This window comes from Pyrus communis, chromosome 5, assembly GCF_041283825.1.
Source record: "Pyrus communis isolate YQ-2024b chromosome 5, ASM4128382v1, whole genome shotgun sequence".
NCBI lineage: Eukaryota > Viridiplantae > Streptophyta > Magnoliopsida > Rosales > Rosaceae > Pyrus > Pyrus communis.
In genome coordinates, this window is record NC_142569.1 from 13,357,925 (window position 1) to 13,372,969 (window position 15,045).

General features: G+C 34.3%; 1 protein-coding gene across 1 annotated transcript; it reads left to right on the forward strand.

The window, feature by feature from the left end:
- Positions 1-4,409: 4,409 nt before the first annotated feature.
- Positions 4,410-6,791, forward strand: LOC137725301 (cytochrome b561 and DOMON domain-containing protein At3g25290). Its single transcript, XM_068463944.2, has 3 exons — positions 4,410-5,105; positions 5,517-5,771; positions 6,260-6,791. The coding sequence occupies exons 1-3, from the start codon at positions 4,488-4,490 to the stop codon at positions 6,548-6,550; spliced, it is 1,164 nt and encodes a 387-aa protein (XP_068320045.2). The 5' UTR covers positions 4,410-4,487; the 3' UTR covers positions 6,551-6,791.
- Positions 6,792-15,045: the final 8,254 nt, after the last annotated feature.

The window sequence follows — 15,045 nt, forward strand, 5'->3', positions numbered from 1 at the left end:
AAGTCCTTTTAGAGAAGCTTGAAAGAGAATTCAAATTTTCCAGCAAAATCCGAATCATAATGGTTTAAGTTTATAAGTTAATCTACCATTAGATTAATTTGAAGGCATTTATTTTGAGGACCTCACAGGTTCTCAAAATGTAGACTTTAAGTGAACAACAAATTTGCATTATTTTATACATGTCAATTTAATTTAGAATTCAAGCCATTATACATTTGGGTCTTAGTGTCATCATTTTTCTTTCTATAAAATGTATCGAAAAAACCAAAACATAAAACTGTTTCTGGAGAACCTAAAACATAACATTGTTTCTGAAGAAAAAAAAATCAGATACGGTGTTTGTTTTGTCTGTGCACAAACAAACACTGTATCTGGAAAAAAGAAAAAAAAAACAAAAACCAGAAACAGTGATTTAAATTCCAGAAACAGTCTATGTTTTAACCTTTGACTGTTTCTTTTCTTTCATGCATCAGTTGATTATATTTAAGAAACATAGTGCTTATTTTGCTTTGAATCCAGATACAGCGAATTTCACTATTTCTTTTCTAGCTTACATTTAAGAAGTAGTGTGTCTATTTCATTTAAATTCAAAAACAGTGACTTAGATTCTAGAAACAGTTTATTTTTATAGTCCAGAAACAGTGACCCGTCATTATTATTGAATAGCATGCAGATCTCAAATTTATTTTCTAGAGAAACAAACAATGAACTCCACTGACAAAGAAAAATTGAAAAACAGTACATCGAATACACTATAAATAATAACGACGATCACATTTCAATGAAATAATACAAAATATAAATTAAATAGCATGAGGATCTATATTTTTGTTTCAAAGAAAAAGAAGAAGGTCTGCAAAACAACGATGAACTCCATTAACGACGAAAATCTAGAACTCAGCCTAAAAAAGTTAGGGGTAAAATCGATAAATCATAATATATTATAGTTGAGTCATTTTTAGTTGGACTGCTTTAATATGGGCCTTGTACTAATCATTAAACAAAACTTATAACATGATTTTTTATTAAAACTAAAACTTTTCAAACATTTTTCATTAGTTTTCTTTTAAAAATAAAAATCGCGGAGTAAAATGAAGAATTCTTTACGTTCTCACAGTTTATAATAACTTCAATTTAACTCAATCAATTTCAATGCTTTCTTCTTCTCGGTAGGCATTTATTGACAACAAAATGGCAACATAATGAAAAAAAGTAAACCTAATTAGATTAATAAACCTAATCTAATAAGTAAACTTAATCTTCCCTTCCCTCTCTTAGTAGTGGGTCTTAGAAGCGAGAGAAAAATGTTTTGATTTTGTTTTTGCTCATTGGAATAATATATATCTATTTTAGTTCTGGATTCATGAGCCTAAAAATTACTGATGAATGAAAATTAGAAGAATATACAGAGAAGGGAGGGAAGATTGATGCCCAACATGTTTAAACAAAATTGTGGAAGCGACTAGTCTTTGAGTGATTTGGTTCATTCATATTACTTGGCTAAACTGAGAGTTCCATTTGGGATATCGAACTTCACGAGTCCAATAAATACTATAAGTAACAACAACTACAGGCCAAATCAAACAAGACTTTTTAAATAGAATAACGACGGGAGAAAGAAAGATGCACGGTACTTCGGGAGAGATTTTTCAATGTGATTGAAACACGAAATGATACATTATGTGTCATTCTATAAATTGTGGTATATGTATGTTAAAAAGTTAAGAACTTAAAAAATAAAATTTCTCACCACTTACATAAAAACTCATGATGTATCATCCGTGTTTCAATCACAATAAAAAATTTCTTCCATTTGGGACATCAAGACTGCAATTGTTAGAGGGTCAGTGATAATCTTTGGAAGATCAAGTTACGAATTGGTACTCTCCATCTGGTTATATGTGAACCAATATAAATAAATTTCAGGACGGGCCGTGCCCATCCTAGTCCTCAAGTGGCTCTCTTCTTTTCCTTTCCTAATATGCTTTAATCGGTAGTTTTTAGTTTTTATTTAGGAAATTTTAACGAAAAGTCCGCGGTACTGTTTATTTTAACGAAAAATCATATTTTTACACTAAAAAGTTAAATCTGGTACTATTTACTTTACCCTTTATTTTATCTTTATTGTTAAAACTCAAATTTTTCAAACCTTTTCCATTAATTTTTCTTTTTATTTAATTTTAAGGATTCCAACCTCCAATATATAATATCGTTGCATTTTGCACGAGGTTTAAAAACCCTACAAAGAATTAAAAATTATCTTTTAGATTATTATGAAGCCTAGATCATCGAATCACGGGAACAACCTTGCGGGCATCAAGGTTCTTCGTCTTTCTTCATTTCTTTGTCTACTGGTTTTTTTTGTAGCTATAGAGTTGTCGTTTTTGTAGGTCGTTGGACTTGGACAGTTTGGTGTCTAGTAAATTGAAACCGGTTAATTGCTTAATTTTTTTGTTGTTAAGAGATTGGTGTGCACAGTAAGTAATCATACTTTTAAAGAGAGATTTTTCAGTATGACCGGTACATAAGATGGTACATCACATGTTATTATATAAATGATGAGATATGTGTGCTAAAAAGTTAATAACTTAAAAAATAAAATTTCCCACCACTCCTATTTAAACACGTGATGTACCACTTGTGTTCCCGTCACAACTAAAAATTTCTCACTTTTAAGAGGATGCAATATTTACTCCTAGATATCCTTTAGCATTCTCTCAGTTTAATGCGGATTTTATATCCTAAAAAGACTCTCTCGACTAGCATTAATACACCTTTCTAGGGTTAACGCAATTATCGCATACTCTATTTTCTTGTGTATTGTTTGAGTCTCATAAATTGCTTACTAACTTGACGGTTAGACAATCTTGGACAGATACCCCAACAGTAAAGGTGGTCTCAGGATCGTTTATTCTTTTATAGTTATTCAAGTTTGTGCATCTCTTCCACACAATGGCGCCAAAGGCAATGAAATTGTGCTTGACCATTAGGGGTAAAGCTTTGCCAGAAATTGTGCAACTCTGAAAATCTATGCCCCCTGTGAGCTACGGCCCAAAATGTCTCTGAGAAGTCCACTTCGAAGCGAATTTTCTTACCTTCGAAAGAAAAACATCTACGTTCCTGATGCCCTCGATCTACTAGCCAAATAATTTTAATTTGTTATTTACCACAACTCCTAGAACAATTTGTATGGGAAAAAGAAAAAGAAATATCACAATCTTATTTTCTTATATACAACTTGGATTTTCCTAAAAATATGTACGATATAGAGGAATATTGATATCACCATGACCTAAACCTTGCATCAGCTCACAGTCACATCTGGTAGGCTACAAATCGCTAAAGTAGTTGGCATATAATCCCAAAATTCCCAATTAAATCGACCAGATTATTTTCTAATAATAAAACAAAATGTTCAAAAATGCATTGAACGATGCAGTTGCTTGACGCTACAATCCATTCTCCTTTACTCCATAAAGTTGGTTATCTTCATTTTTGGGTTTATTCTAAAGAGGCTTTTTTAAAGTAGGATTTTATGAACTTTGCACTATCTTACCTTTTTGACATAATTTTCGTACCAACATTATAAAATATTGTGTCAAAAACATAAGGTGACAATGAGTTCATAAAAGGTCTTACTTTTGAGAGAATATCATTAACATTTCTCTTACTGAGTTTAAGCAACGTCTAAAACAGAATCCATTGATTTCAGCAATTTAAAACAAAAACAGACGGAAGAGAAGAAGAAAAGCAGGATTCTTGGATCTTTATTTAATTAATTAGGTTCATACAAGTTTACGTTAATTGTTATTTGGCTATCTCATTCCCCTCTCTATTTTTTTAAGGACATTAGTTCTGTTTCAACTTTCAAGCATCGCACGCATGTTTCTTATTTATTTTTTGTTAAATTTCACTAATAATCCTGATAAATTTGTTTGAATTTCGATTTCGTCCTTATAATTTCGTCATGTCTTTACTTGAGCTACTCCATTCTGCTAAGTTGATTTTCCTATTCATTACGCTCTCATTCAAAAAGCCAACGTGGCCGAAATTTTGCCATATTAGACTGACGATGCTAAATGAAAATACATGAACTAAATCCAAGAAAAAAGGTGAAAATCCAAATAAATAATAAATAAAATTAGCTAAAATGATTCAACATCAAATTATAAATTGTTGGACTAACCAAATTTAAATATCGACGGCATAGAGAATAAAGGGTGATGATATAATAATCATATATATACAACATATTGAAAAATTGATCATTTCAGCTAGGGTATTGAAATTTGAAATACCATTATTTTGGCTAATTTTCTAAATAACTATTTATTCAGTTTTTCCCACGTGTCGACTTTCAAGTGGTTGTTTTCATTTTTACGAAAGCCTCATGGAGGATTTCTCACTGTCTTAACTGTAACTATAAATTCCGCCAAAATTAGTAGTAAGCCTTTGTTCATCAACCACCATTAGCAGTTTACTAATCCATGGCTTCTTCTTCCTCCTCCTCTTCTCTCTCAATATTTCTACCGCTCACCCTCCTTTGTCTTATCTCACCCGCGCTTTCCCTCACCTGCACCTCCCAAACCTTCACCAACAACAAGCTCTACTCGAAATGCGCCGACCTCCCCGTCCTCAGCTCCTTCCTCCACTGGACCTACGACCCCGCCAACTCCACTCTCTCCATCGCCTTCATCTCGCCACCCTCCAAAACCGATGGCTGGATCGCCTGGGCCATCAACCCGACGTCCACCGGGATGGCTGGGTCCCAGACCCTCCTCGCCTACCAGAAGTCCGACGGCTCCATGGCCGTTAAAACCTTCAACATCAGCTCGTACAAGGATATTGTCGAGTCGAAGCTGTCGTTCGACGTGTGGGACACTGCGGCCGAGTCGTCCGGCGGCGTTTTTAGGCTGTTTGCGAAGTTGAAGGTGGAGAAGGAGACGGTGAACCAGGTTTGGCAGGTGGGGCCCTCTGTTTCCGATGGGTTTCCGGTTAAACACGACTTCCTGACGCCGAATCTTAACTCGAAAGGGACACTGAGCTTGACCGGCGGCATCACCACCACCACCGGTAGCGGGGGGTCCAAGATGAAGAAGAGAAATGTGAGTTGAGTCTCTCTAAATTTCCATTTTAATGTCTTGGGATTCTTTTGTTACTATTTTTATACAACCTATAATAAGAAGAGGATTTAGACTGGGGATTTTACTTGCAGGATAAACACTCTTAACCACTCGTATATATTCATAAACGTTGTTAATTGCTCACGCCTAGAGTAAACTCTTTTAACCATTTGAATCTCAAATGGTAAAAATAAGTAGTAAATTTTTAGAAGGAAAAGAAAGTTGCTTTATTTGGAGAGCATAAAGCTTGAAACTTTGAGTAAAGGGAAATTATGCTCTAATGAAGATTTGGCTTTAATTTTGGCAAGTTGTAGAAATCTGAGCTAGATTTGAGATGGGTTTTGATCAAAGTTGATAAAGTTAAATCCTTTTTTGTGTTTTTGTGTGATTCAGATACATGGAATTTTGAATGCTGTGAGTTGGGGATTGATGTTCCCAATTGGAATCATCATAGCAAGATATTTGAGGGCTTTTCCGTCTGCGGATCCAGCTTGGTTTTATCTTCATATATTCTGCCAGGTATCTGGTTATGCCATTGGTGTCGCCGGCTGGGCTACCGGAATTAAGCTCGGAAGTGAGTCCAAAGGGGTGGTTTACACTAATCATCGCAACATTGGAATTGCCCTGTTTGCCTTAGCAACTCTGCAGGTAAACTCCATTCTTTGTTTTCTCCTGATACAAGCGATATGGTACTCTAAACTAATATAAACTGCGAGAAGGGGATCGGAACTCTGATATGTAGGGGAGTACATCCACTCTTGCCAATGAGGTCGCGCCTATGTCTGCAAATTCCATTCTAATTTTACCTACACTAACTTAATGTGGTTCATACAACTTAGTTTACAAATTTATAATGCTGTTTAAGTGCTAAGTGATAAAGGGTAACTGGCATTTTTCAATTTTATGCATTCCCCTACCTTCCATGAATCCATGTTATGTATGTAAACTACTATGAAGATTTGGATTTAGAACATCTCTGTTTTCTGATGCAATCTTAACTCAATTTCGCATAGATTAGTCCGTGTTCACAGCTGCTGAAGGCAGCATTTTGTTGAAACAAGGCTGATTAATTTGTTTGTGGTACTTAATTTTGGACTGTTTTCGTCTAATTGGAATTTCCTTCTCTGGACTTACAGATATTCGCATTGTTCTTGAGGCCGAAGAAGGAGCACAAGTTCAGGTTCTACTGGAACATCTACCACCACGCTCTTGGATACACGATTCTTGTCCTCGGCATTATAAATGTGTTTAAGGGCTTAGACATACTAAATCCTGCTAAGCATTGGAGATCTACTTACATGATTGTGATTATTGCGTTGGGTGCACTTGCATTGTTATTGGAAGCAATCACTTGGATTGTGGTCTTGAAGAGAAAGTCAAGTAAGTCCACCAAGCCGTATGATGGATTGAACAACGGACAAGGCTGATACGCCGCGCGCAGCGCGCCTTGACGTATAATCATACCAAAGTGCGGCAGATTCTCCCATGCCAGATACTGATTTTGTAATATCAGAGCAGCCCTCACATCCTTTTCTTCTCTTCTTGCTTGTATAATGTATTGATTTATTTAGGTTTCTTGTATGGTTAGTATATACATACAGAGTGTTAAGAGTGTTGACCTCCCCAGTTTGTTGATTTATTGTCTCTATGTTAGTGCTCTTCAGACTCCTTACTTTTCTCATTCATCTATAACCCCTAATTGCATTCACCTTCTACACATCTCGTCTAGAATCCTAACTGAGCTGGTAACGTTCAAAAATATGAACTTAACAAGTGCAGCTAATCATCTTGAAAAGTTTTTTTTGTATGACCGTCATTTTCACGTAGTGTTACTAATATAAAAAATTTTGATCGCCTAAGTTGCTCGACGTGTAAGCACAGTTTTGGACGCCTAATACCGTCCTTGATAAAGACTTCCATGATGTAATAGCTGATCATGCTTAGATGACTAATCACTCTAGTCTCTAGAGTGCATGCTAATAATTGTATTCTATCAGATCTGAGATGGGAAACAAACAACCGAAAGAACACTTACGTGATGTAAATTGACAATTTATTAGTAGGAAATTTCTCAATCTTGTCGGATAGCAATTAGATGTGGGACTAGCTGATTAGCTAGATTAATCTTTTTATTTAATAATTAATACTTGAGGATTAAAATCATCAAGTCAGTCTCAAAGCATTATTCACCAAAGCAAACGAAAGCTAATTTCAATTGGGAATCAATTATATACTTGACTTTATCTAGGCCGCCCCCCCCAATGCATTACAGCCACTAGTTCCTACTGATTCATCACCTCCATTATTAACCTTTGCTTTAATCTGTGGACTCTGTTATTCAAACACTCATTTATATTTTTCACACATTTATCTTAATTTTCAGTCGTTGAATCAAATATATTAAAAATGATTAAAAGACATAAATTAACAGAATGTATATGAAATGTAAAAATATGTGTGCAGATAGAACTAGGCTAATTTGTTCTCTAATGCATGTTTTTTACTTTGTGTATTTGATTAATTCCCATGTGATGCATGGGTTCTTTATCTCTCCCTCACTACTTGGAAGGAGATGAGATGCCAACCTTTTGCAGGGACGGTTGTCTCCTCACTAACTAGACATTATTATGAGAATTAAAAAGTGGATTAAAAATATGTTTTATTAAAGTGATTAGTGGAAAGGTATTTTTCGAGTTTCTACGGGTTTATACATATTTAAGCTGTGTCGGAGAAAGTTTTAAAATTAATCAATTGTATACTATCATAAGTTTAAGCAAGGTGAAAGATACGTGGAATTTATCTTAGGAAGGAGATGAGATAAATTCAAAAGAGTTGTAGGATTATTTGATTGAACTGTATTTAAGACTAAAGAAGGAGAGAGGACGGCGACAACAAGAGAGAGAAGAAGAGATTTAATTGTGATGTGTGTATTGTATCACTCTATTGTGCCTTTATTTATAGTAGTATGATATGTTAAATTCTTACTCTAATAGAATTACAACTATAATAGGATAATATCTACTAAGGAGAATATTCTAAGATATTCCTAGATACACTAGAATTTATACAATCACATTCCTATTCTAAATATGATCGCAACAAAAATGCATTATTAAGAGAATTGAAGAGGAGCTTAAAAAAGGGTTTATTAAAGGCTATTAGTGGAAGTTTCTTGGGGCTTTTGTTGTGTCTTTACAAATTAAGTTTTTTTTTTTTCTTTTCTCTGAAAAGTTTTAGTAGTTGTGTACATTCATACGTTTATCTGGTTAATTTAATTACACAACACTTTTTTGGAATTTTTGAGTTTTCACAAAAATCTCTTAGTTTGCGAAAGTAACAAAAACATCCTTTGATGTTTCAAAATCATTTACCCCTCCCTCTCCCCTCCCCCTTCTAGGGTTTCGGTAATTTTATGTTGACATTAGAGATATATAATTTTAATGTGACAAAAGTAACCAGATAGCGATCCCTATTGGAAATAGGACATCCCAACTGTAACCAAAGACCCAGTTCACCCATCTTTTCTTTTAAATTCGATAGACTCCAACGTAGAAGATGGGCGAATTGAAAGGCATAGGGCTAACTAAAACTTGTAGCCAAACACTCTTTTTACAACCATAAAGGTTTTTTAGGCATTTTCACCACTTATCTCACGTAGATTTTTTTTTTTTTTTTTTTTAATTTTTGGGTCATGAAGGGGAGTTGTGAAATGATTTTGAAACGTCAAAAAGAATGTTTGTGTTACTTTTAAAACATGAGAAGACTTTATGAAAACTTGAGAAACCTCAAAAAATGCATGTGTAGTAAACCCCATTTTCATTTTTATTGTCCCTTGAATATAAACGCCAAAGAACTACAAACTAAAAGGTTTAATATATTTTCACAATATTATATAATAAAAAGGACTATCATTGTGGTTTTAGACAGGCAGTTAACATTCAAGATTCACACGCAAGGTGAAAGGTAGGTACGAATAGGATTTATCTTTATGAAGCTAGGTGCGGCTTCTTGATAAAAAAAAAAAAAAAATATGAGAGATCTTAAATTTAATTTTCAAAATTAATAAGTTTGTTTGATCGTGACAATAAATAAAGTAAAATTTTTCATAAATTCTTCAAATCCAAAAAATATATATATTCATAACTTGCCAGTAATTATCTATCTAAAAAATATATATAAAAAAGAAAGAAGAAATGTAGCTACTACTTCCAGCACGCCGGGCCTCTGGCTAGTAGTAGATAAAGCAAAGTGCTTTTCCTGCTTTTGAGCTTTTTCTCAAAAGCAATCTTTGATGATGCCAGCGACCCACACATGACACGTCTCAAAGTCTTTACACAGAGTCAGTGAGCAGGTGTACAAGAAAAGGATATTGCGAAACCACCAGCCTTAGATAAACAATTATCAAATAGTACGTAACATTGAGTAATTCCAAATTTTTTTTTAATCACAAATGATTTTTAAGATTGATCAAACTCATCATTTTGGTTCTTTATTTTCAAAATCAATCAATGTCATCCCTGACATTTACTACCGCACATCAATTTGGTCATTCTGTTAAGATTCCGTCAACTATTCTGTTAATTTGTATGTGGGACTCACAAATCCAATGAAATTATGACACGTACATTACACAAAATAAAAGTTTTTATCGCAAATGGTCCCTGACATTGATCCAACTCCTCATTTTGGTCCTTCGGTTTCAAAAATCGATAAATCTGGTCTTTGACTTTCAATACCGCACATCAATTTAATCATTATGTTAAAGTTTCGTCAATATTTTTTCTTCCACTAATCAAATCATATGTCATCACATGGATTAACTATAAGAAACTATTTTTTTTTAAGATTTAAAACTAAAAGTAAAATAAGATACTAAAAACCAAAACTAAAGGAAAAAAAAGTCATCGTCGTCTTCATCAGGGTATGCTCAAAAGGAAAAGAAAAGCACCATGACACCACTAAAGTACTTGGCCTCCTGAACTCACTCCTCTTTCTTTCTAGTTGGTTATAATCCTAAATCCTAACAAATTTGAATTGAATTTGGATTTGATTTTATCGAATTTAGATTGAATTTTTTTCCAATTGGGGTTGTGGGATGCGAGAAAAATGTCAACGTGGAATACTCTTGTTTTGGTTCACTCTTGAAGAAATAGTTTCTTATAGTTAATCCATGTTGAGCTATATAATTGGATTAGTGGGACCATATTAACGGAGAGAATAAATTGATGCGCGGTAGTGAATGTCAGGAACCAAATTTATCGATTTTTGAAACTTAGGGACCAAAATGAGGAGTTGGATTAATGTCAGGGATCATTGGCGATAAAAACCCTTATCTTGTGTAATCCACGTGTCACAATTTGATTGGATTTGTGGATCCTACATACAAACTAACAAAATAGTTGACGGAATCTTAACAAAATGACCAAATTGATGTAAGGTAGTGAATGTCAGGTACGACATTGATTGATTTTGAAGGTGAGGGACTAAAATGATGAGTTTGGTCAATCTCATAGACCATTTGTGATAAAAATCCTTCAAAAAATTAGTATTTAAATCTTATTTATAACCAATTAATGAATTTTGGTAGGTAACTGTTAAATTTTGTATTAAAATTATACTATCGAGTGATATACATCGTTGTAGCAATAGTCATTCTAACATAACTTATTCTTATTCTAACAAAATTCTGACGAAGTTGACGAAAAGAACCATATCTACACATTTTGATGAGATGAGGAATCAATGGTAATAGATTTTTAGTTGAGGGACCATTGCTACAATATATTAACACCCAAACAAAAATGATCAAACATTCATTTTATAAGGAAATGGATCCTCACCGAATCCCTTCCACCAAATCCTCCTCATCAACTAATCCGGACATTTGAAATTTAATCCAACAGCTATAAACATGAGCTCACTTTAAAAATTATAATAACTTTAGCTGTTTTGTCAAATTTGAAGAACCTAAATTGCTTGAGAGGGAAGATTTGGTGAAAGGGATCCGGCCCTCTCCATTTTATAAGAACACGAGAATTTTATTAGGCACATAAAGAAATGCATGCAACTTGTTTTGAAACGCCAATAACATTTTGTTATGGAGATGTGATATCTACACACCTCATTTTACTTCTTATACATCTTTTTTATTTTCGATCGTCTGATTGGATGAATTGAAAAATATCAACGGATAGAAATTATCAAGAGATGTGTGAAAAATAAAATGAAATGTATGGATATCACATCCCTTGTTATATACATACATATATACATATATATATATATATAACTTAAAAAAAAAAACAAACAGTATTATTTATATTAAAAAAGAAAAAATAAAATTAATTTCATAATAAATTAATAATAATGTGATTGACATGTTTCGCTTTTCACTGAGATTTTATCATATAATTCCAAATGCTCATTTAAACCAAGAAAATTCGAAACTATCTGGCGATTTAAATATCAGTCACCTTCGTCATCTGGACTGCCGACCACTTAATATTCAAATCTAGCAATTATGAAAAGTGGTCAATTCTGCTTGGCCATGTCATAGTGACGCATTGCTGATTATAAATAGAAAAAAATTAAAAATTAAAATAAAGACAAAAACTAAACAACTATTGAAACGAGTTAAATGATATTACTTGAGCGGACGAGAAAATTTTGTGCCTTCGAGTATATGATTGTTGTGTGTAATTAGCGGAGTGAGTTATGTTTTTGTTAAGATAAAGTGTTATTATTATGTTTATTATTTAGAATTATATTTATCACAGGCCGTAAATGATTGAAAAAAAATATCTTTCGTCCCATAATAAATTCTCTAACTGTAAGGTAGATTCTCTTCAAACTGAGCAATCGTGAAAATGTCTTTAAGATGAGGTTTGCGAAAATCTCTTTTGGTTACAATGGTCCCTTCACAAATTGTTTGGTGGGGCTTTCTAAGAATAGGACTTGTAGGTGTGCTAGTGCCACTAAATGGTATAGAGTGCATACATATCTTTCAACCCATGCCACAAGCTAGCGCATGCATTTTGGCACATCTTTCCTATGTACAAACAACCTTGGCCCTTAACTTCACGGCTGGCAAAGAGAACCCATACAAAGACATACAAAGCGTTTATGTGGATGAGGATACGAACTTGAGTGTAAGAGAGCAGATACATTGTCCTAATTAACTGACATAATTCAAATCTGTGATATGCAATCACTTTCAATTAGAGAAACTATTGGGTTTATTTTAAACGGACGCAGTCGCTAAAATTGGGATAGACGGAGCCATCTTGTTTAGGAGCAGAGTGAGATAGAGCTTTGGCTATTTGATAAAAAAGAATTCTAATTTGGAGTGGGCTGGAGAACACTCGCACCTGACATTTTGAGCAATGCGTAACAGGTGTAAATTACTATTATTACAAACTTGGTTGATTAAATCCACCTAATATCATGTCTATGTATTAGCTGGTCCAATATACTTCACAAGTTGAATAACACTTTAACAAGTTTACAATGATATATTTACAGTGAAGGAATTGTGCTAAGTCACATAATGGATATGCTATAAGAATTTGGTATCGAATTCGTTATCAATAAGAGTCGAACTTAAGATTTCCTTAAAAGTGGAGAAGAAAACCAATAAAGCGTCATTCTTGTTGAAAGTATTTGTTAATACATCAATATTGATATTTTAGTGTTTTATTTTTATTTGTTTATTACAAACAATAGCGTCAGTGAGTTAAATTGTTAGTTGTTTGAGAAGAGGGTGATTGGAGGGTGATCGGTGGGGATCAAACCTTCACCAGAGTGCATAAGCATGCTTGCTTTTTGTTATTGCCGTAAAGCATCTGCGATATTGATACTATCGTTAAATGTTTTGATCGTGTACTTTCGAGGTCCAAAATGAGATCCAAAGGAAAATGAGATGGTGAATTTTAGGCCCAAAAGGAGAATGAGATGGTGAATTGTAGGCCCAAAAGACAGACCTGTTTATCCGTGCCCAGTTTAATATGGAATAAACCTGCAGGCCCATTTTAAACTAATAAAGTAGAAGTTCTTTTGTTGGAAAGAATGAAACAATGAACAAGTGCGTCAAACTTAGGTATGTAAAGTCATTTTTCTTCCAAAAGAACACACTTCTATGTTTAAATAATAAAACAAACTCTTTTATGAAAGTTATATGTCAATGGTTAAATTTTTGGTAAACGTGAACAGTTTTAGTTGGGAATTGTTGTCGGCATTTCAAAAATCTCATTGTGCACTTCAAATTTTTTATAATTATAAAGAAAAATATATTTGTGAGGTGTGTAGATTGAGATTATTAGAGTGTTAATAACAACTCCCTTTAGTTACTCAGTTTCACTTTTTAATCTCCAAACGAGCATTGTAATTTAACAATTTCTGAATACTCTGTTATTAACAATCCAAATTCAACCCACTCATTTTCTGAAACAACATTCTCTTTCTTTTCTCCTTGTTCAAGGGTTCACTGTTATTTTCTAAAACAACATTCTCTTTCCTTTCTCCTTGTTCAAGGATCCACTGTTATTTTTTTTAATATTCAACAGACGAACAGTTGATATGTAAATTAAAAAGTGACTATTCATTTGACTATAATAGTCTTCTACAAAATCTGTCGAATATGTGTTTTTCTAGATTTAACTATTTAAAATAAAATTTTGGTGGTTTGATGACTCAAAATTGAGTATGTAAAAGCTTGTTCGTGATTAATTGGTACGACAATATTCAGCCTTTCATTTAGTTGAAAAATGTTTTTAGTTGGATTCACATTAATAAGAATGAGGAGATATTTATAATAGGGTTGGGCAAACGGGTCCTGGGCCCGCGGGTAGGGGCGGGTATAGGCGGGTCGGGGCGGGTACGGGGCGGGTCCGGTTTTTAAATAGGGGAAACGGGGCGGGGCGGGCCTAGGTAATGGCATTCTAGGGTCGGGCCGGTTCCAGATTTATAGAAAAACGGGGCCCCGAATCGGCCCGTTTGTAATTGAAATGGACGGCCCAGATTGAAAATAAACATACCTTCCAATCATGACCGTTGGTTTTACCCTAATTGATTCAGTGAGATGTGAGAGTCTTTGCAGTCTCTCGATCGACCTCGACCTCTCCGTCTCTGACCTCGACCTCTCCGTCTCTGAACTCTGAACTCTGAAGTCCGTCTCTGATGTGAGAGTCACCAAGGTCGAGCCCAATCCCCATAGTCTCTGCAGCTAATTTCAGAGGTGGGTTTTGCGAGGAGAGGGCTGGAGCTGTGGTGGATGAATTGTCTAAGAGCTATACGTGTGTGATTTCGCATTTCGGAAACAATTTGACATCGAAGCGGGTTTATTTCGATGATAAGCTGAGTTGGGTTGTGGATGATCCTAATGCTGGTATGGTGGTGGCCCCTGGGGTGTTCTCTACTTCTCCATGGAGTATTGGTGAAGTGGGAAGAGAGTTTTGGGCTTCCGATTTTCTCAGTTGTTGTTATCTTTGCAAGAAGCAGCTTCATGGACTGGACATTTTCATGTACAGGTAAAAACAAAAGTTATATATACATACATTATATACACACACACACACAGACATATGTATATATGTTCTCTTGATGTATAGTTACGAGTTAATCACTTTTGATGATTGATTTTGGTGAAGCGTGATTTAGGAAATCGTGGATTTTGAACCACGTTGTTGATTTTGAATATGGGATTAGTTTTTGCTTATTGATTATGTTGTGCAAACTGGTCAATCTGTAACATAATTTTTGGTCTCTGGTAAGTTGTCGGTCTAGGCAGGAGGATGTGATTCATGGATCTGCATCAGCAACTATAGTATTTCTCCTCGTATTTGTAATTTTTTGTTTCAAGTAGAGGGTTACCTTTCAAGTAAATGTGGATGGGAAACCAGAATATTATTTTCATCTTTGAAGTGTT